The following is a 22,684-nucleotide window of genomic DNA, read 5'->3' as shown; positions in this document are numbered from 1 at the left end:
AACCTTTTCCATGTTGACTGGGCCACTGGAATCTCTTGAAGTAATTCAATCTAATTATGTAAGGATGGTGGTATAATCTGACATGGATTGCCTTTTTATTTTAATCGGTCCAAGGGCTTACTGGGCATTCAGCACCAAAATAAATGCTTAGGAAGGTACTATAAAAAAAGACCTGATTTCTTAACCTTGAGGTGCTTACAATCTAGCCAGGGGAGTTAACAATTTAGTTAGCTTTCCCACAGTAGGAGGTGAAACACTACATACGGTCCTCCAGTGTTGTTGCATGGGGGAACAACCTGCCAAAAATTAAATTCCTCAAGTTCAATCACTGAAAGTTATAACAGTTGATGTTGCCAGAAATCACAACCAACACTATGTCAAATTAGTGTGATTATTTTTAGCTCCAGGGATTCCTCCCGCTTGTGGGGAGAACATAGCCAGAAAGAGCGATACTTAGTATCCACACAACAAATTTCATTCTTAGATTAATTTTCTATACCCCAAATGGGGGCCGTTAATAACAAGGGCACACTGAACTTTTCTTTAGTTCTTAGGAACACACAAACTTACAAGTGGAAATTTCTCTCTTGAATTTCTTCAGACAAGCAGTAGTTAAGTTTGCCTGAAATATTTAGTCTTTATGTAACATTTTTTTTTAAACAATCAGTGATATATTCTGAACTCACTGTTTGACTGTTAGAAAAGTAAAGTCTTTTGTTTACCTACCAGGAATAATCTTATCAGGTCCATTTCTAGAAGTTATTTCTGTGAATTCTCTTAATATCTTAGCTGCTTTTCTGGCTTCAGATTTCAAATTGGACGGTATAGGGTTATTCACTGAAAAGTAAAAACAGGTGTTACGCATTTCGCAAAATTAAATTCAAAAGTGATTAGAAATCCACACATCTCCTCTAATATGAATTCACTCCCTGCATTGCCTTCCATTTTCCATATCTATAAATATTTATTTACTTCCCTGAAATACTGGGCAGTTTTATTTATAAATAAAATCTTTTAAAATCTATTAAATAAGAGTCGAGAGGTAATCTGTGACTGGTACGAGATCAAGTAAAAGTTAGCCAAGACAATTCAAGATAGCTTTAGCACAACCTTCTGAGGTCACTCAAAGAATACGCTATGCGTATCTACACACAGCATACACACTGAAACACACTGAAACACTCAACTCACTGTCAATTTTTCATCCTATTAATCTGCAGTAATTGGCTGAAATATGGATTAAGGTACCGGTTTAAGGTTATAATTCTGAGACAAAGTTTTCATGCAATCACTGGCTTGGAAATAGTAGCTTTATGGCTATCCAGTCATCTCTGCTTCTTTGACACCAGGACAAGATATTGTTAGTGTCAATCTAGGCATTAAATAATAAATGCAATTCACAGATACAATTCATTCATTCAGTCATATTTATTGAGCGCTTACTGCGTGCAGAGCACTGTATTGTGCACTTGGGAGAATAGAATACAGCAATAAACAGTGACATTCCCTGCCCACAATAAATTTACAATCTGGGGGGGGGGGGGGGGGGGAGACAGACATTAATCCAAATAAATTAAATTACATATACGCATGGGACTGGGAGGGGGACAGAGAGCAAAAGGAGCAAGTCAGGGTGATGCAGATGAGAGTGGGAGAAGAGGAAAGGGGACCTTAGTCTGGGAAGGCCTTTGGAGGAGATGGGTCTTCAATAAGATTTTGAAGGAGAGGAGAGTAACTGTCTGTCGGATTTGAGGCGGGAGGGTGTTCCAGGCCAAAGGCAGGAAGTGGGACAGGGGTCAGCTGCGAGACAGGAGAGATGGAGGCCCAGTGAGAAGATTAGCACTAGAGGAGCAAAGTGTGTGGGCCGGGTTGTAAAAGGAGAGAAGTGAGGTGAGGTAGGACGGGGTAAAGTGGTAGACTGCGTTAAAGCCAATGGTGAGGAGCTTTTGTTTGATGCAATGATGGATAGGCAAACACTGGAGTTTTTTGAGGAGCGGGGTGACAGGTCCTGAATGTTTTTGTAGAAAAATGATCCAGGCAGCAGAGTGAAGTATGGACTGGAGTGGGGAACAACAGGAGGCTGGGAGGTCAAGCAAGGAGGCTGATGCAGTCATCCAGGCGGGATAGAATGAGTAATTGTATTAACTTGGTAGCCGTTTGGATGGAGAGAAAAGGGTGAAGGTGGTACTGACAAGACTTAATGATGGATCGACTACGTGCGTTGGATGACAAAGAGGAGTCAAGGATAACGCCAGGGCTAAGAGCTTGTGAGACAAGAAGGATGGCGGGACCTTCTACAGTGATGGGACAGGCAGGGGGAGGATAGAGTTTGGGTGGGAAGATAAGGACCTCTGTTTTGGATATGTTAAGTTTGAGGTGACAGGAGGACATCCAAGTAGAGATGTCTTGAAGATAGGAGGAGAAGTGAGACTGGAGAGAGGGAGAGAGATCAGGGCTGGAAATGTAGATTTGGGTATCATCGGAACAGAGGTGGTAGTAAAAGCCATGGGAGTGAATGAGTTCTTCAAGGGAGTGGGTGTTGATGGAGATTAGAAGGGGACCCAGAACTGAACCTTGAGGGACCCCCACAGCTGGGAGGTGGGAGGGGGAGAAGGAGCCTGCGAAGGAGACTGAGAATCAACAGCTGGAGAGATAAGAGCAGAACTAAGAGAGGAGAGAGGCAGTGAAGCCAAGGTTGGATAAGGTTTCCAGGAGAAGGGGGTGGTCCACAGTGTCAAAGGCAGTTGAGAGGTCAAAGAGGATTAGGATGGAATAGAGGCCGTTGGATTTGGTAACCTTTGAGAGGGTGGTTTCTGTGGGGTGAAGGGGACGGAAGCCAGATTGGAGGGGGTCAATCGGAGAGAATCGGAGGAGAGGAATCGAAGACAGCAGGTGTAGACAATTTGCTCAAGAAACTTGGAGAGCAATGTAGGAGAGAGATGGGGCGATGGGGAGATGGAAGCTGTGGGGTCAAAGGAGGGTTATTTTTAGGCTATTGGAGATGTGGACATGTTGGAAAACAGCAGAGGGAAAGCCACTGGAGAGTGAACAGTTGAAAATGGCTGTTACGGAAGGAAGAAGGGAAGGGGGTGGAGGGTTTTGTTAAAGTGCCAAGGGATGGGGTCAGATGCACAGGTGGAGAAGGTGGTTTTTCAGAGGGGGCAGGAGATCTCCTCTAAATATACTGTTGGGAAACATGGGAATTGAAGAGGGGGCTGGAAGGGGGAAGGATTGAGGAGGGGCAGGGGCCATTTTACGGAGCTCACACTTGATGGTGTCAATTTTCTTAATAAAGTAGGTCACTGGGGGTAAGGGATGGGGAGGCAGGAAACAGGGAGCCTGTTGAGGGAGTTAAATGTCTGGAAGAACTGGCAAGGGCGACAGGCATGGGTGTCAATAAGGGTGGAGAAGTAGTTTTGCCAGGCAGATGAGAGGGCAGAGTTGAAGCATGAAAGGATCAACCTGAAGTGGGCTAAGTCGGCCTGATACTTAGATTTCCATCAGCTGCGCTCTGCCCCTCGAGCACAAGAGCAAAGGAGGCAGACCGTGCAGGTGATCCAGGGCTGTGGGTTTGTGGTACGGGATCGACGGAGGGATGGGGAGAGAGCGAGTTGAGTTCAGTAAAGATGGTGGGTATAGAGAACATCTTTTTGTCATCAAAGGAGGGAATGGAGGCTAAGTGTAGTATAACGAGTTGAGAAAATTGGATGGGGTCCAGAGATTGGACATCTCTGTGGGAGAATAGTACAGAATTACGGGGAGGAGGTGTCCGGGAGAAGAGGAAAATGAGGAGGTTGTGGTCGGATAAAGGGATTTCAGAGTTGTTGAGGGTAGAGATCGTGCAGTGGTTAGAGATGATGAGATTGAGTGTGTGTCCAAGTTGGGGGAGTGAGTGAGGTGGGGTGGAGAAGGGTGTCAGCGGAGTAGAGGAGTGTTAGAAAGTGGGCAACAGAAGGGTCATCAGGAAAATCTATGTGGATATTGAAGTCCCCAAGGATCAATGTGGGCATGGAGAAAGAGAGAATATGAGAAAGGGATCAAAATGGTTAAAGAAGTTGAAGGTGAGACCTGGGGGAGGTAGATGACAGCTGCTGGACTCTAGAGTCGGTGGTAGAGGCAGATGCCACGGGCTTCAACCCGAACTGCTCCTGTGAACTCTTCTGAAAATCGGTTAATAATGATGGTATTTGTTAAGTACTTAATATGTGTCAAGCACTCTTCTAAGCACTGAGGTAGATACAAGCTAATCAGGTTGGACCCAGTCCCCATCCCACATGGAGCTCACAGTTTTAATCCCCATTTTACAGATGAGGGAACTGAGGCCTAGTGAAGTGACTTGCCCAAGGTCACACAGCAGACAAGTGATAGAGGCGGGATTAGAACCCAGATCCTTCAGACTCTCAGGCCCGGGCTCTATCCACTGGCCACGCTCATCCAAGATTATATTTCAGAGGCATAACCTTGAGACGCCATATCTAAATAGAGTTCCGTGTCTACAACCTGGAAAAAAGTTATGCATAATTTTTTAAAAAAGCATCACGCATTGTCTTTGGGAAAAATATAGGTGACTGCATTCCTAACGGGGAATGCGTGCCTAATCGGTAGCTTGTTGTCGGGCTCTGAGTTAACACGCTAATGATATATGATTGTTTATTTTGTATTCCATCTGTGATCGAGGAAAAAAAGATGTAGTAAGGCATAATCAGACAATAATTTCTATCAGGACGGTGTATGCGATTGATGGATTCTGAACGCCGTGATTAATGAACGTTCAGCTGGGAGCAAGTTTCATTTCCACCGCTGATTGCCGCGGAGGGGAGAAGGTATGGGACCTGTGTGAATCAGCAACAAACACCGCAGAGGAGGGTATCACAGGAACACGGACAGACTCCTTAATTTGTGAGTTTATAAAGCAAGTGCGTCAACAGCTGTAATTTGCATTATGACTAACTAATGTATTTTGTTGCCTGGCTCTTAGGTGAAATCTAGGAAAAGTGATATGCCCCTTAACTCTCACACACTGGCTGCATGAAGCTTTGGTTCATTTTTTTTTTTTTTTAAGTATTTGTTAGGCGCTTACTATGTGCCAAGAACTGTTATAAGTGCTGGGGTAGATACAAGGTAATCAGGTCCCACACGGGGCTCACAATCTAAGCAGGAGGAAGAACAAGTATTGAATCCCCATTTTGCAGACAAGGGAACCGAGGCCCAGAGAAGTTAAGTGGTTTGCCCAAGTAAGTAGTGGAGCTGGAATTAGAACCCAGGTCCTCTGACTCATTCATTCATTCAATAGTATTTACTGAGTGCTTACTATGTGCAGAGCACTGTACTAAGCGCTTGGAATGGACAATTCGGCAACAGATAGAGACAATTCCTGCCCAATGACGGGCTCCCGACTCCGAGACCCTTGCTCTTTCTAACAGGCCACACTTACTCTGAAGACATTCCTTTGTTTCCAGAAGAAACTGAAAAGTTTTGCACTTTCAGTACTGTGGGATTTCAGGCTTCACTTTCAATTAGAGAAGATAAAAAGTATTGACTCTCTGCCACTTATCACTGTGCTTTTCCTTGCAAAAGTTCAAAGTGTTCATTAACACTCCAAACCACTTCTGAAATCACATCTCTAATCTCCCCATTTAATATCCCGACTGCCACTTAAAACATTTCCCACCACCTAAAATACTTGGAGGTCTCAGTTAGCCTCTAATATTACCTATTATTAGGGTACTTTTGAAGCTCTCACTATGTGGCTAAGAAGCCATAGAAGCCACTAAGAAGCAGTGTGGCTCAGTGGAAAGAACCTGGGCTTGGGAGTCAGAGGTCATGGGTTCGAATCCCAGCTCTGCCACTTGGCAGCTCTGTGACTATGGGCAAATCATTTCCCTTCTCGGGGCCCCAGTGACCTCATCTGTAAAATGGGGATTGACTGTGAGCCTCACATGGGACAACCTTTTCATTCATTCATTCAATAGTATTTAGTGAGCGCTTACTATGTGCAGAGCACTGTACTAAGTGCTTGGAATGTACAAATCGGTAACAGAGACGGTCCCTGCCCTCTGACGGTCTCACAGTCTAATCGGGGGAGACGGACAGACAAGAACAATGGCGATAAATAGAATCGAGGGGAAGAACAGCTCATTAAAACAATAGCAAATAAATAGAAGCAGGGTGATGTACATCTCATTAACAAAATAAATAGGGTAATGAAGATATATACATTATCTGACAACCTGATTACCCTGTATCTACCCCAGTGCTTACAACAGTGTTCTGCACATAGTAAGCGCTTAACAAATACCACCATTATTATGTGCCAAGCACTGTTCTACGATTTGGGGGTACATACAAGTTAATCAGGTTGGACACAGTCCCTGTCCCACATGGGGCTCACCCTCTTAATCCCCATTTGACAGATGAGGTAGCTGAGGCACAGACCTGAAGTGACTCGCCCAAGGTCACACAGCAGACACGTGGCGGAGCCAAGGAAGCAGCGTGGCGCAGTGGAAGGAAGCAGCGTGGCGCAGTGGAAAGAGCACGGGCTTTGGAGTCAGGGCTCATGAGTTCGAATCCCAGCTCTGCCACTTGTCGGCTGTGTGACTGTGGGCAAGCCGCTTCACTTCTCTGTGCCTCAGTTCCCTCATCTGTAAAATGGGGATTAAGACTGTGAGCCCCACATGGGACAACCTGATTCCCCTGTGTCTACCCCAGCGCTTAGAACAGTGCTCTGCACATGGTAAGCGCTTAACAAATACCAACATTATTATTATTATTATTAAGATTAGAACCCAGGTGCTTCTGACTCCCAGGCCTGTGCTCTACTCACTAAGCCACGCTGCTTGCAATAAGCAGCGCCACACTCTCTCCCCTTCCACTTGAAATTCACGTACAGAGCTTTATAATCTATTATGGTCTCCTATCTGCAATTTAGTTTAGCACCTGTCTCCCCTGTAACAACTTGATTAGAACCACTGATCCTATTGTACTCTCCCAGCAGGATAGTAGAGTGTTCTGTTCTCAAACGTGCTCACTCAAGTGAATACTGAACACCCCATCTAACATTTAGGAGTAAATGTAAGGCGGCCCTAGAGAAGGAATATTTTAATTTAGCTATTGAGTTAAACTCCTACCCCTACAATACAGAGGCCTGGCATTTCCGTTTCAAAGAAAGCTGCTTCGGGGAGAGGTCGAAGGGGAGCAATTAGGCTGCTCCCAAGCACAAGGTAAGGTTAATGATACTAATTATTGTATTTATTAAGGGCATCCTATGTGCCAAGCACTGTTCTAAGCACCGGGATAGATACAAGGTAATCAGGTTGTCCCATGTGGGGCTCACAGTTTTAATCCCCATTTTACAGATGAGGTAACTGAAGCACAGAGAAGTTAAGTGGCTTGCCCAAGATCCCACAGCAGACCAAGTAGTGGATCAGGATTAGAACCCAGGTCCTTCTGACTCCCAGGCCCGTGCTCTAACCACTATGGCATGATTCTGGTGGGAACTCACTACACACCCAAGCCATCACACAAAATAATTTAATCTCAGAAAAATAAAAGCGATGCAAAAAAAATTATCTTTCCCACCATCCGTGTCCCCACCAATTAGAGTCAAAAGACTGGGGTTCTAATCTCAGCCCCACCTGTCTGTTGGGTGACCTTGGGCAAGTCATTTTACTTCACTGGGCCCTGGTGTCCTCATCAGTAAAATGGAGACTAAATCCTACACCCTCCTACTTCGACTGTGAGCATCATGTGGGAGAGGGACTGTGGACAGTTTATCTTGTATAAACCCTAGTGCTTACTGCAGCGTTTGGCACATAGAAGGCGTTTAACTACCACAATAATGATCATTTACCCCACTGACGACCAAAATTTGTCTGTTTTTTTTAAAGGTAAAAGTTGGATTTAAGAGCCATCTCTCACATCTACCTTTCAGATCAATCAGTGGCATTTATTGTGCACGGCTCCGTACCAAGTACCACACAACGGAATTGGGAGACGTGTTCCCTATCCACAAGGACCTTGTGGTTCAGAAGGGGAGACTGACATGCAAATAAATGACCGATATGTACATAAGTGCTGTGGGGCTGAGGGGAGGGTGCGTATCAAGTTCCTAAAGGAATCATTCCTAAAGATTCCGGTGAAGGAGAGAGGAAACAGATTCCTGAGCTGAGGGCTACCACCGCAAACATCCTGCCGTAAAAAGGTCGTGGCCTTTCTCATAAACATAGATGGAGAAAGATGGCCTGAAATTTCACTTGAAAAATCAAAATCAACTCTGCACCACTTCAGATCCTCCAGACCTGATCTCTCTCTCCTGCCAGAGGCATTCTGGAATAAATCACTACCTTCCTGGTCGCGTCACACCAACGGCAATACTGTTTCAACCGATCGATTGCATTTACTGAGCACTTACTATGCGCAGAGTACTGTGCTGAGCACTTGAAAGTACAGTACAGTAGAATTAGAAGGCAGTTGCCCTGCCCATGATGAGCTTACAGTCTACAGGGGAGGATGGATCTTAATATAAATAATTTGTAATATGAAATTTAAAGGTGGGTACATAAGTGCTATGGGGTTGGGGTGTTTATAAATAATAATACCTATAGTATTTGTCATGTGCTTACTATGTGCCAAGCACTGTCCTAAGCACTGGGAGGTCACAGATCCAAGTGTATCAAGTTGACCCAGAAAGGAAAAGCAGCCAGGGAAAAGAAGGTTTAACCAGGAAAGGCCTCTTGGAGGAGATGTAATCTCACAGGGAATTCTGTAATTCTTTCAGGAAAGCAGTGTGGCGTAATGACTAGCGCACCGGCCCGGGAGTCGGAAGGTCATGGGTTCTAATCCTGGCTCCAAGACTCGTCCGCCGTGTGAACTCAGGCAAGTCACTCCACTTCTCTGTGCCTCAGTTTCCTCATCTGTAAAATGGGGATTGAGACTGTGAGCCCCACGTGGGACAGGGACTGTGTCCACCCCGATTTGCTTCTATCCACCCTCGTGCTTTGAACAGTGCCTGGCACATAGTGAGCGCTTAATACCATCATCATTATTATTATTAATCATTTATGTATACACATTTATTTCATTTACTTTGCCAATCTGTGTTTTCACTTATTCTCATTCTTCATAGAACTGCTGTTAGCGCTTGTATCTCCATATTTCTTTCTGTTCGCACTGCACAAATATAGCCTGTGTCTGCCTGTATCCTCCATTTAATAATAACCGTGGTACTATATGCCACAAGCACCGGAGTAAATACAGTGGGGCTCAAGTCCCCATTGAATCCCCCATTGAACTGAGGCCCAGAGAAGTTAAGTGACTTGCCCAAAGTCACACACCAGAGAAACGGCAGAGTTGGGATTAGGACACAGGTACCGTGACTCCCACGTCTCAGGATGGCACCTGGACTACGGGAGGGAGAGTCAAGCAGAGGCCCGTCCATTCCTCTCCTAGCTCGGGCAGGGGCTAGCACATTCATTCAATTGTATTTATTGAGCAATTACTGGGTGCAGAGCACTGTACTAAGCGCTTAGAATGTACAATTTGGCAACAGATAGAGACAATCCCTGCCCAACAACAGGCTCACAGTCTAGGCAATCTGCCACAAGTCAAAACACACCCGTGCTGGGCAGCAGCGGCACGGGAGAGAGTCGAGGTCGAGAACTCGAGTTTACCGCGCAGAAGAAATCTCCAGATTTTGACCAGGAAAACTCGCTGGATCCACTACCAGAACTATTGCAGATGGAGGTGAGCTGTTCTGGGAGAGATGTGTCCACGCAGCCACTATGGGTCGGAGACGACTCGACGGTATAAGACAAGACTCTGATCCCAAGGCCTCTGTTCTTTTCACAAGGCTGCAGTGTTTCCCATTTTACTGCAAGACTCTTGTGGGCAGGCACCACATCCTCGGCTTCAAAGATGCTCTCCCAAACGGTATTTTTCACATAGTAGAAGCTCGATAAATCCATAAATTGAATCAAAAGCAACCTAAGCACTGGCAGCAAAGGACAGTTTGCTTCCTTCCGCATAGCCTCGACTCACTCCCTTTCTTTGCTCTCTTCCCCCCACCCGCCCCACAGCACTTCTGTATATATAATTCTATTTATTTATATTGATGCCTGTTTACTTGTTTTGATGTCTGTCTCCCCCACCCCCCTCGCCAGACTGTTGTGGGCAGGGTTTGTCTCTATTGCTGTATTGTAATAATATTTGTTAAGTGCATACTATGTGCCAAGCACTGTTCTAAGCACTGGGGTAGATACAAGGTAATCAGGTTGTCCCACGTGGGGCTCACAGTCTTAATCCCCATTTTACAGATGAAGTAACTGAAACATTGAGAAGTGAAGTGATTTACCCAAAGTCACACAGCTGATAAGTAGCGGAGGTGGGATTAGAACCCACGACCTGTGACTCCCAAGGCCGTGTTCTTTCCACTAAGCCATGCTAGCACTCAGTACAGTGATCTGCACCGGTAAGCGCTCAATAAATATACATTCATTCAATAGTATTTATTGAGTGCTTACTATGTGCAGAGCACTGTACTAAGCGCTTGGAATGTACAAATCGGCAACAGATAGAGACGGTCCCTGCCCTCTGACGGGCTTACAGTCTAATCGGGGGAGACGGACAGACGAGAACAATGGCAATAAATAGAGTCGAGGGGAAGAACATCTCATAAAAACAATGGCAAATAAATAGAATCAGGGTGATGTACATCTCATTAAACAAGATAAATAGGGTGATGAAGATATATACAGTTGAGGGGACGAGTACAGTGCTGGGGGGTGGGACGGGAGAGGGGGAGGAGGAGAGGGAAAGGGGGGAGAAGAGGGTTTAGCTGCAGAGAGGTGAAGGGGGGGGGGGGTAAATATGATTGACTGACTGAATGACATTTCACCCTTTTATCCTTTACCTCACAAGTGCTGGAAGAGATATAGTCAGTCTAGGAGCATAAGCACTGGAGAAGGAGCAAAAATCAACACCAAAATTCCCTTTCTGCTTTCCCTTAGCCCGTCTCCAAATGTTTCCAATCTTGATGATGCCTTCGGCTGAGTGATCACTATGTCACCTTATAAACATGTGATTAGTCACCCCTGCCACCCCAAACCCGAATCTCAAGACACAGAGATGAAAATGGCAGTTAAAGAAAAGAGGAAGGATGTAAAGTTGAAGACACCCAGAGAGGAAGGACAGCATTTCTCTTTCTAAAGGGAAGAAGTGTGGCTTAATGGATAAAACATGGGGTCTGGAAGTCAGGAGAGTCTGATTCTCATCCTGGCTCCACCACTTGCCAGCACGGTGATCTCAGTCCAGACACCAAACTTCTCTGTGCCTCAGTTTCCTCATCCGTAAATAGAGATAAACTCCCATTAAGCTCGCTGTGGGCGGGGAGTATGTCTGCCATCTCTGTCCTGTTGTGCTCTCCAAGCACTTCGTACAATGCTCTGCACAAAGTAAGCATTCAACCAACACCACTGATGCTGATGGTGATGAGATCAAATACCTGTTCTCGTCCCAGTTTCTGAGACCTGTGTGGGACAGGGATTGTATCCAATCTGGTTATTTTGTTTTTCCCCCAACCCCTTAGCACATAGTAAACATTTAAGGCCATTGTTTTCTATTTTATTACTATTGATGAGCATTATGTTTTAGTAGGTTTGTTTTAAATCTAAGGTCACTGTGGATTTTTTGAAGCGAAGTTGTAAGAATATGATTTTTTTTTTGTATGCTCTGCCAGGTCTACTGTAATGCTTTAAGCCCCATGAATACTCAGGAAATACTGCTTGTAACTGAGTTCTGAAATTTTAAAACAACCTTACACTCTCTTTAAGTGATAGTGTATTGATTAAGACTTTTTGTCAATGTTAAAGCCACAAGATGACCCTAAATACACAAAAATGTTTGGGGCTTACTATATGCAAAACAGAACTCATCTTTCCAACCAAATCCTGTCCTCTTCCTGACTTTCCCATCACTGTAGGCACCACCACCATCCTCCCTGTCTCACAAGCCAGTAACCTTGGCATTATCTTCAACTCATTTCTTTCTCATTCAACTTAACACCAAATACTGTCAGTTCTCCCTTTGCAATGTTTTCTAAGCTTCCATGCCCATCCAAGCGCTTACCATATACTGCATCAATCTCACTTACCTCCCTGTCTCCTCTCTCTCCCCACTCCAGTCCATACTTCTGCTGCCCACATCATTTCAATTTAAAAAAAATACATTTCATGCTTCTCCCCTCCTCGGAAGCCTCCAGAAGGTGCCCATCCATCTCTGCATTAAACGGAAACTCTTTACTATTGTTTTAAGGCACTCAATCAGCTCCCTCCCCATGCCTTATCTCACTGATCTAATAATAAGAATTCTGGTATTTGTTAAACACTATGTGCCAAGCACTGTTCTAAACACTGAGGAAGATACAAGGTAATCAGGTTGTCCTACATGGGGCTCACAGTCTTAATCCTCATTTGACAGATGAGAGAACTGAGGCACTGAGAAGTTACCCAAGGTCACACAGCAGACAGGTGGCAGAGCCGGGATTAGAACCCACGTCCTCTGATTCCCAAGCCTGTGCCCTTTCCACTAAGCCACGCTGCTTCCCTACACTTGCCCAAGCGCTTAGTACAGTACCCTGCACACAGTAAATGCTCAATAAATACTACTCATCTCCTTCAAGTGGTCCTCCCTGATTAAACCTTCATTTCCCCTATTGCACTGCCTCTGCCCTTGGATCTGTACTCCTTGTCAGCTGTGTGACTTTGGGCAAATCACGTTCCCTCATCTGTAAAATGGGGATTAAGATTGTGAGCCCCACATGGGACAACCTGATTGCCTTGTATCTCCCCCAGCGCTTAGAACAGTGCTTGGCACATTGTAAGCGCTTAACAAATAAAATCATAATTATGTAGATAGCTTTAGTACCTCCAATTTCCCCTATCTATAATGTATTATGTCTCTTTCCCACTCTAGATGTAAATTTTATGAGGCCGGGGTTTGTTTCTTCCAACTGTAATGTACTGAGCACAGTGCTTTGCAGATGGTAAGCGCTCAATAAATATCATTGATTAATGTGAGATCCACCCAACTCTCAAGTCTTATTAAAAACACATCTTCCCCGACTAAGCCCTCACTTCCTCTTCTCTCATGCCCTTCTGCCTCACACTTGTTCTAGGATCTGCACTTTTTATTCGCCTCTCCTTCAGCCCCATTGCCCCGATGTACACAACTGTAATTTATTTCTATTGACGTCTGTCTCTCCCTCTGGACCGCAAGCTCCTTGTGGCGGCAGGGAACACATCTACCAACTGTTAAACTGTACTCTCCCAAGTGCTTAGTAAAATACTCTGCACACAGTGGGTGCTCAATAAATATGACTGATTTTCCATACTGAGCCCAGGGTGTGATGGGGACTGTATCCCTTCTGATTAGCTTGTGTCTACCATAGCTTTTAGCCCAGTGCGGTGGCCAGTAATTACGTAATAAATGCCATCATCAGTATAAGCAGAAGGTAGATAGCTGCTCTTGAAGAAGAGTAATTTCAACAACCAGTCTCAGTTTAGTGGGACGGAGGTGTTCTTGACAAAACCTTGCATTAAGGAAAACATATACTGTCTTGTAACCAACGATTCTGATCTCACACACATAAATGGTTTCTTCGATTTTGCACCACATTGAGCCTACATAGACTGTAAACTCATTGTGGGCAGGAATGTGACTGTTGTACTCTCCCAAATGCTTAGTACAGTGCTCTGCACCCGATAAGTGCTCAGTGAATACCACTGGCTGACTGAATAGTATTGTGATGTTGGAAGAATGCTTAGATACTTAATCGCGTTGTAGTCAACAAAGCACACTGAAAACCCATGTGATAGCAGAACTGAACATACTTATAAACTGTTCCTCCAAAAAGTAACATGTCATTATCAGTAACAGTATTGAAACTTCTGTGCTCTGGGAACTTTGACTTTTAGAACAGAAAAATTTTCATTTGGTGCCAAAGATTTTTCCAAACAATCTCGTTTGTCTCCACAGATCCACGTTAGGTCAGAAGGGAAAACATTTAGTACAGTGCTCTGTGCACAGTAAGTGCCCAATAAATAGGATTGAATGAAACGAAAGCAAAAAAGGTAATTTTAAATGCCACTTCATTGATGGCATTTGGAGGACACAAGTGATTTGAGCAAGTTTGCTCAGTGATTCCTACTTTAGTGGTGGGATTAAGGTCTTTGATTCAACTGTCACTGTCATTTTTTTGGACAACTCCATTACCGAAGAGCTGAGGAGGGTCAGGTAATCGGAGAGTTCCGCCAGTATCTAAGCAGACATTCAGCCTTGGTATCTCCCTATTTGGAAAACATATCTTGTACCCCCTCCGAAGTCCATTCTGCCCTGACAAAGTGAAGCGATGATTGTTTTGGAAAGCGCCTCACTGCTGGGAAATGAATACAAACAAGAAAAAACCCTCATGGGAGTTTGCGGCTGTGCGTAAAATCTACCCATCAGGTCAGTGGGAAGCGCACAGTGCTCTGCACAGGCTAAGAGCTCAATAGATACGACTGATTCTCCACAGTGAGCCCAGAGTGGGGGAGGAACTGTGTCCTTTCCGATTAACTTGTGTCTACTACAGCTTTTAAGCCCAGGTCCTTGGGAAGTGTGGATGGTGCCTCTAAAACCAGAGTGGCTACACCAGTGCAGAATCAGCTGACTATCTGGATTCCTCGCCTCATGCTTCCCGCTAATTCCCACCATCCAGGAAGTCTCCCAAGACGAAATGTGATTTTCAATATCGATCGGGAACCTACTGCGTGCAGAACACATGCTAAGTGCTTGGGAGAATACAATAGAATTAGTAGACACTCTGCCCTCAAAGAAGTTAAAAAAGAAAAAAATGATCCATCTAGCCCAAGGCCTACGCTACCGAAATCCAGTGAAGAAAATGGAGGTGTTTCTGCCTCACTCTGCTGCGGAATCTGGATGGAATCGACTCCTAATATCTCACCTCTAGATTTCCTCCTAAGTTGAGAATGGCAACAGTGAATTACTTCATGAGGTGTGGTGCAAAATAAATAAGGTGACTGTAAAACATTTTGTGAACATGAAAGCACCAAACTATGCTAAAACATTCTGAAAGCATCTGCTTTTAATGTTGACTTTTTAATCAATCAATGGGATTTATTCAGCGTTTAGTACACTATCTGGCACATAGTAAGAAATACCAAAATAATTATTACTGAGCACTGACTGTGTACAGAGCACTGTACTAAATGCTCAGGAGAGTACAACAGCATTGTTTCGTAAGTGAAAGGCTATATTTTCAAGAAGGACTGATCACGGGGAGAATAATAATAATGCTAACAAAAATAATGGTATTTGTAAAGCACTTACTGTGTGCCAAAGTCTGTACTAAGCTCTGGGGTAGACACAATATAGGTATCACATGGGGCTCACAGGTAATTAGGAAGGAGAACAGACACTGAATCCTCATTTTGCAGATAAGGGAACTGAGGTACAAAAGTGGAATGACAGGTAAACACTGTGGTAGATAGATTTTGGAGAACGATGGCTCTTCATTTATTTGCTTTCTCCTTACTAAATATTAAAGTTTTTATGTGCTTAGCAACTACTTTTCCAATGCCCAGCTGAATCAAAAGTCCTTTCATCAACATATTTCTTCATGCCTACCTGAAACTCCTCAGTTCTAAAATGCCATATCCCAAACCCCTTTAAAATCTTTAGCTTTGAAGTGCTTTTCCTCTTCTTTTTACAGTGTGATGCTGACAGACTGCAAAAACAGCAGGAAGGGACCTACATTTACTTACACCTAATAGTGTTTTAAATAAAATAAAAATTTAACGATATAATCCAAAGGGAAGGAAGGCGTTTAATATAGTCACCATTCATCCAATCAGGCAGGTTTCCCCCAACTTTTTCATAAGCCTCAATCAATTGTATTTATTGAGTGTTGACTGTGTGCACAACACTGCACTACACACTTGGGAGAGTAGAATATAACAGAGTTGATAGACACGCTCCCTGCCCACAGTGAACTTACAATCGAGAGGATGAGCTTACAGTCAGGATATAAGAGCTTTGGGGCTGAGGGAGGGGTGAATAAAGGGTGAAAAATCCAAGTGAAAGGGAAACAGAGAGTAGGAGAAGAGGCAATGAGTGTCTAAATCGGGGAAGACCTCTCAGAGGAGACGTGCCTTCAAACCAGTTTCTCCTCATCATGCTGATTTAAATAGAACAAAAAATTGGAGACGTTTCGCCAATTCTTGAGGATAAATCAGTTCTAAAAGGTAAAAGAACTCCACTCTATATTAGCCGTGGCTATGAATGTATGCTAAAACACCACTGAATAATTGATTAGAATTGTGTGTCGTGCTATCAGAATCTGAAGAGTTGAAGTGTATACTTAATAATGTATCATGTTACTTAAGTGAATCTTTAGGAAAATAATTACCAATAAGAGGGACACAGTTAAGGATGATGAAATAATTATTCTTACTCTCCACACTGGTCATACCATGTACAGTTGCAAAAAGCATCATTTATAAGAGTGTGGAGATCTTGGAAAAAGATTCAAAAGACGGCGGTAAGGATTAACAAAAACTTAAAAATAAAATGTACACAGACATCCAGTTTACTTTGAATTCCAGAAGACCCAAAAAATGATGAACTACATCTTCAAGTAGATGAAGAATTGTTATATGGTGGAACGAATGGAGGAAATCTGTTTCATCTAAATCCCTTCTGCTTAGAGTAATAGAAATTTCCTAAAAGTGAAAATTGCCATGTTTCAGAGTTTGCCACCAAGGCAGCGGAGAATCCCTTACTTTAAAATTGCATAAGCCTGATTAGGAGAGTTTACTTAGGTTTCGCCTACTGGCATAGGGATTGGATAAGAGCAGAATATATCCAAAGGTATTGCTTTGTAAGAACCATCTGTCCAGAAGGTAGTCTCCCTTCTAAACACTAAGCTCCTTGTGAGCAGGGAACACGTCTACCAAATCAATCTGTCGTATTGTACTCTCTCAAGCGCTTTGCCCAGTGCTCTGCACACAGTAAGCGCTCGAGAAGTGCAACTGATTGATCAGGATAATCACAGGGCCTAATAGCCAGCCCTCACACAAGCCAGAGAGGACCTGTCAGTGTCTTCTTCAGGGGCAGTTTTCCCTGATCCTATTTCATCACTAATGCCGTCCTTCTAACTCTACCGCCATCTCGCTCGTCTATCTCATCACTGACCTCTCGCCCACGTCCCGCCTCTGGCCTGGAACACCCTCCTTCCTCATATCCGACAGACAGTGACTCTCCCCGACCTTCAAAACGTTACTGAAGGCTAAGCTCCTCCAAGTGGCCTTCCCTGACTAATCCCTCTTTTCCTTTTATTCAACTCCCTTCTCTGTCACCTGGACTTGTTCCCTTTATTCATCTCCCCTTCCAGTCCCACAGCCCTTATATACGTATCTGTAATTTATGTATTTGTATTAATGTCTGTCTCCCGTTCTAGCCCGTAAGGACCTTGTAGGCAGGGAATGTGCCTGTTACTTTGTTCTCTCCCAAGTGCTTAGTACAGCGCTCTGCACACAGTAAGCACTCAACAAATATGACTGACTGATCACTGGTATGCTGAGCCATTAAGATGGCACCTGTAAACCTTGCCGACTTAAATGGTACCGTCTGGACAATAAAGCTAACAACATGTGGCTCAGTGGAAAGAGCACGGGCTTTAGGAGTCAGAGGTCATGGGTTCGAATCCCGGCCCCCCCACTTGTCAGCTGTGTGACTGTGGGCAAGTCACAACTTCTTTGTGCCTCAGTTCCCTCATCTGTAAAATGGGGATTAAGAATGTGAGCCCCACGTGGGAAAACCTGATTCCCTTTTGTCTACCCCAGCACTTAGAACAGTGCTCTGCACATAGTAAGCGCTTAACAAATACCAACATTATTATTATATTCCCGCCTTCTAGACTATGAGCCTCTTGTGGGCAGGGACTGTCTCTATTTGTTGTTGAATTGTACTTTCCAAGCTCTTAGTATAGTGCTCTGCACACAGTAAGTGCTCAATAAATACGATTGAGTGAATATTCCCTTTGACCTACATCAGTTCTTTTTGGTTAAAAGACGATTCAATTTCAATCCACTCAAAACAAAACTGCCTTGTGAAATAAGATGAGTTTTAACCACACTGCTGTTCCTAAAAAGGTATCTATTTTAAAATTAGAGATGGGAAAATGTACAAGCTTTACATGTTTACATACAGCACAAAGGCATTAATCAATGGTTTCTGAATTCCCGTGTAACTTGTTTGACTGTTGTAATTTGTAAACACTTCCACAGTTAGTCACTTTATACGTATTTTTAAAGGGGCAGAGGATTGAAGTAAATAGCTCTTTAAGCTCAAGCCCTAATATTTCAGTGAATTATGGCAGCACAGGCTTACTTATTAGTAACTCATTAATTCAGGAGTTTCCTCGTTCTCCAACCATTCAATCATCCATGATCACAAGAACAAGAATGTGGGATGCAAAACTGACAAGAATGAGACTATGAAAGGCTCTTCCAAAAGGAAACAAAAATGACCTGTTGCAATCAGTCTTTCAGAAGAAATTCAACTAAAATAGGAAGGTTTGCCTTCCGAGCTATTAAGTCCAACAAGTTTAAAGAGAGTCGTGTCCTCACATATGAAGAACAAAATTTTATCTAATAATTTTGATCTATTTTACCAATACCTAAACTGTGTTAAAAAAAAATCTAGGATTGGGCTCAAAATTCAATAAATTCATTCATTCATTCAATAGTATTTATTGAGCGCTTACTGTGTGCAGAGCACTGTACTAAGCGCTTGGAATGAACAAGTCAATCCCCTCACTAGTCCTAGTTTCCTCTCCCTTCTGTGCCATTTCCTCTATTCGTCCCCTCCCTTGCCCCTTTTTACATCGTTTATGCGCTTGAATCATTTTCACCCCAATCAGTGAAGTCAATAGCATTTGAGCTCTTACTGTGAGCAGTTGTCTCTATTTGTTGCCGAATTGTACTTTCCAAGCGCTTAGTACAGTGCTCTGTACACAGTAAGTGCTCAATAAATATGACAATGAATGAAAGCACTGTTCAAAACACTTGGGAGAATAATAATAGTGACGGTACTTGTTAAGCGCTTACTACGTGCCAAGCACTGCTCTATGCGCTGGGGTAGATATGAGTTAATCAGGTGGGACACAGTCCCTGTCCCTCATAATAATGTGAGCCCGTCTATCTGTTGCCGAATTGTATATTCCAAGCGCTTAGTACAGTGCTCTGCACATAGTATGCGCTCAATAAATACTAATGAATGAATGAATATCTGTTAAGTGCTTGCTATGTGCCAAGCACTCTTCTAAGTATTCTTAATCCTCATTTTCCAGATGAGATAACTGAGGCCCGGAGAAGGGAAGCGACTTGCCCTAGATCACACAGCAGACAAGTGGCAGAGGCAGGATTAGAACGCAGGTCCTTCTGCCTCCCAGGCCCGGGCTCTATCCACTAGGCCACACTGCTTCTCAGTACAATACAACCAAGTTGTTAGACACATTTTGGGCCAAAAGGGAACTTCCAATCTAGACGCCATTCCCACAGCACTTGGGCACATACCCATCTGTAATTGATTTTAATATCCGGGTACTCCCTCAATCCAAAAACTCCCTGTGTCCCGGGCTGGGTCAACCAACTTTGTTGTGTTGGACTCTCCCTGGTGTTTAGTACAGAGTTCTGCACACAGTAAGCACTCAAATACCATTACCAAGCAAATTTGAATACTTCAAGAGCTCATGAATACACATTTAATTCATTCAATGATACTTAGTATGTGCAAAGCACAAAATCCAACAACAGACACCTTCGCTGACTACGAAGAGTCAGTTTGCTTCTCCAGTTGTGCAAGGGGAAGATTCATTTGCACCTCCTAGGTCACATTCATTCATTCAATTCTTATTTATTGGGCACTTACTGAGTGCAGGACACTGTACTAAGCATTTGGGAGAGCACAATCCAATAAGAAATGGACACCTTCCCTGCCCACGAGTTTGCTTTTCTAATTGTGCAAGTGGAAGAATCATTTGGTATCACTTTTGGTATCACTTTCCCCGGGGTCAAATTCATTCATTTCCTCCTATTATGGGGCACTTACTGTGTGCAGAGCATTGACCTAAGCGCTTGGGAGAGTACAATACAGCATTAAACAGACACATTCCCTGCCCACATCATGCAGCAAGCAGTGAAGTCCCAATTCCCCCTAACGAGGAATGCACGCACAGTGGGGCCAAAGGGTGATAAACCTGTTTAGGGTTGTGTCGTGGGTTCCCAAGTGCTTAGCCCAATGCTGTGCACCCAGTAGGCGCTCAAGAGATATGATTCAACGGATGAAGGAACGAGAAGCCCTCCCACGAAACCCATGGCGGTGGGGAAGGGCCGCTTCAGTGGTGGGCATTGAGTCCTGCCTGCCGGGAAGGGGGTTTTTCTGGGGAGAAATGAAAATGGGGAGGGCCCACAATAATAATCACATTTGTTGAGCGCTTCCTATGTGCTAAGCACTGCTCTAAGCGCTGGGGTAGATATGAGTCAAATTGGACACAGTCCGTGTCCCACATGGGCTTACGCTCTTAATCCCCAGTTTACGGGTGAGATAACTGAGTCCCAGAGAAGGGAAGTGATTTGCCCAAGGTCACCCAGCAGACAAGTGGCAGAGCTGGGATCAGAAGCCAGGTCCTTCTACCTCCCAGGCCCGGACTCTAACCACTAGGCACACTGCTTCTCGGTACAATACAACCGAGTGGGCAGACGTGTTCTGGGCCAAAAGGAAACTTCCAGCGTAGACTCCGATCCCCACAGCACTTGGGCACAGATCCAACGGTAATTGATTTTAATATCCGGGTATCCCCTGGATCCAGAAACTCACTTCACTTCCCTGGGTCTCGGGGACCTCACCTGTAAAATGGGGATTAGGGCTGTGAGCCCCACCTGGGACCACCTGATGACCTTGCCTCTCCCCCGGCACTTAGTACAGTGCTTGACACATAGTAAGCACCTAACAAATAGCATTACTATGATGATTATTAGGCCACCCTGCTTCTCCACATGAGCTGCGGGTGGCCTGCTGCCCTCCCTGGCCCTTCCCGGCAGCCTCCCTGCCTCCCCCCGGGAGCTGCCAAGGCCTGGCGCTTTCCCCATAGCGTTTCAGCCTCTCCCGGGGCTCGACGCCCCCCACCACTGGATGCGCAGGACTGCCCCCAGCCCCAAAGACTGGATCCTCCCCAGGACTAGATCTCCCAGGACTGCCCCCTCCGCTCAGCCCCCAAGGACTGGATCCTCCCCAGGACTGGGCCCCACCCCCAAGGACTGGATCCTCCCCAGGACTGGATCCCCAGGACTGCCTCCCCGCCCCCCCCCCCCCCCAAGGACTGGATTCCCTAACAGGACTGGGTCCCACCCCCGCCAGACTGGCTCCTCCCCAGGACTGGATTCCCCCCCCAGGACTGCCCCCCACCCCCAAGGACTGGATCTCCCCCAGGACTGGATCTTCCAGGACGCTCCCCCCACCACGCCAGACTGGCTTCTCCCCAGGTCTGGATCCCCCAGGACGGCCCTCCCTCCCAAGACTGGATCCTCCCCAGGACTGGATCTCCCCTAGGACTGACCCCCACCCCCAAGGACTGGATCTTCCCCAGGACTGACCCCCACCCCCAAGGCCTGGATCTCCCCCAGGACTGACCCCCACCCCCAAGGACTGACCCCCACCCCCAAGGACTGGATCTCCCCCAGGACTGACCCCCACCCCCAAGGACTGGATCTCCCCCAGGACTGTCCCCCACCCCCAAGGACTGGATCTCCCCCCAGGACTGGATCCCCCAGGACGATCCCCCACCCCCAAGGACTGGCTCCTCCCCATGACTGGATCCCCTAGGATGGCCCCCCACTCCCAAGACTAGCTCCTCCCCAGGACTGGATCCCCAGGACGCCCCCCCCCCCCCCCTCCAAGGACTGGCTCCCCCCAGACCTGGCTCCTCCCCAAGGCCTGGCTCCTTCCCAGGCCTGGCTCGTCCCCAGGCCTGGCTCCTTCCCAGGCCTGAGCCCGGGCTAACTGTACTCACTTTTGGGGGCGGCCGTTGGGATCCCGCCCCGCACATACCCCCAGCCCGGGACCCCGGGGAGGACGATGGAGGGGGGAGGAAAAGGGGGGAGCTGCTGGTCTTACTGGTGCTGCCGGTCTCCCGCTCCCCAGGCCGAGCTCCGCCCCCCAGGCGGGCTGGGGCCTTAAAGACGCACACCTGGCCCAGGTGAGGACGCTGCCCCTCCCTCCTCCCCCCTCCCCCCCATCAGCCTCCCCCTCAGCCTGCTTTCTCCAAGGGGGCCCGCCGCCTGCCTTCGCTCGCCTTGGCTTGGGTCCAGGTCAGGGCCGGGGGCCGGGAGGAGGAGAGGGGAGGTGGGGAGCAGGGGGGAAGGGAGGAGGAGGAGGAGAAGAGGAGGGGGAAAGGGGGGAGGAGGAGAAGAGGAAGGGGAAAGGGAGGAGGAGGGAGAGAGAGAAGGAGGAAAGGGGGGAGGAGGGGGAAAGGGAGGAGGAGGAGGAGGAAGAGAAGAGGAGGAGAGGAGGGGGAAAGGGAGGAGGAGGAGGAGAGGAGGGGGAAAGGGACGGGGAAAGGGAGGAGGAGAGG

The 22,684-nt window shown here is 45.9% G+C and overlaps 1 protein-coding gene across 6 annotated transcripts in view; it reads right to left on the bottom strand.

Moving 5' to 3' along the window:
- Positions 1-22,276, bottom strand: part of SH3YL1 (SH3 and SYLF domain containing 1) — a 54,548-nt gene extending 32,272 nt beyond the window's left edge. For 5 of the 6 annotated variants that reach the window (XM_029052274.1, XM_039910382.1, XM_039910384.1 and 2 more), the window contains exons 1-2: positions 22,228-22,276; positions 727-837 (exon numbers count right to left, since the gene is read on the bottom strand). In XM_029052274.1, coding sequence (XP_028908107.1) covers positions 727-837; position 22,228 — 112 coding nt within the window. In that variant the 5' untranslated portion in view covers positions 22,229-22,276. Of the gene's footprint in view, positions 1-726; positions 838-22,123; positions 22,200-22,227 lie in introns of those variants that run through there. The other variant, XM_029052273.1, reaches the window with a different exon arrangement.
- Between the last annotated feature and the right edge of the window lie 408 nt (positions 22,277-22,684).

Source organism: Ornithorhynchus anatinus, chromosome X1 (genome assembly GCF_004115215.2).
Source record: "Ornithorhynchus anatinus isolate Pmale09 chromosome X1, mOrnAna1.pri.v4, whole genome shotgun sequence".
NCBI classification, from domain to species: Eukaryota; Metazoa; Chordata; class Mammalia; order Monotremata; family Ornithorhynchidae; genus Ornithorhynchus; species Ornithorhynchus anatinus.
Note: the sequence above shows the minus strand (reverse complement) of the source record. Positions and strands in the feature narration are given on the sequence as shown.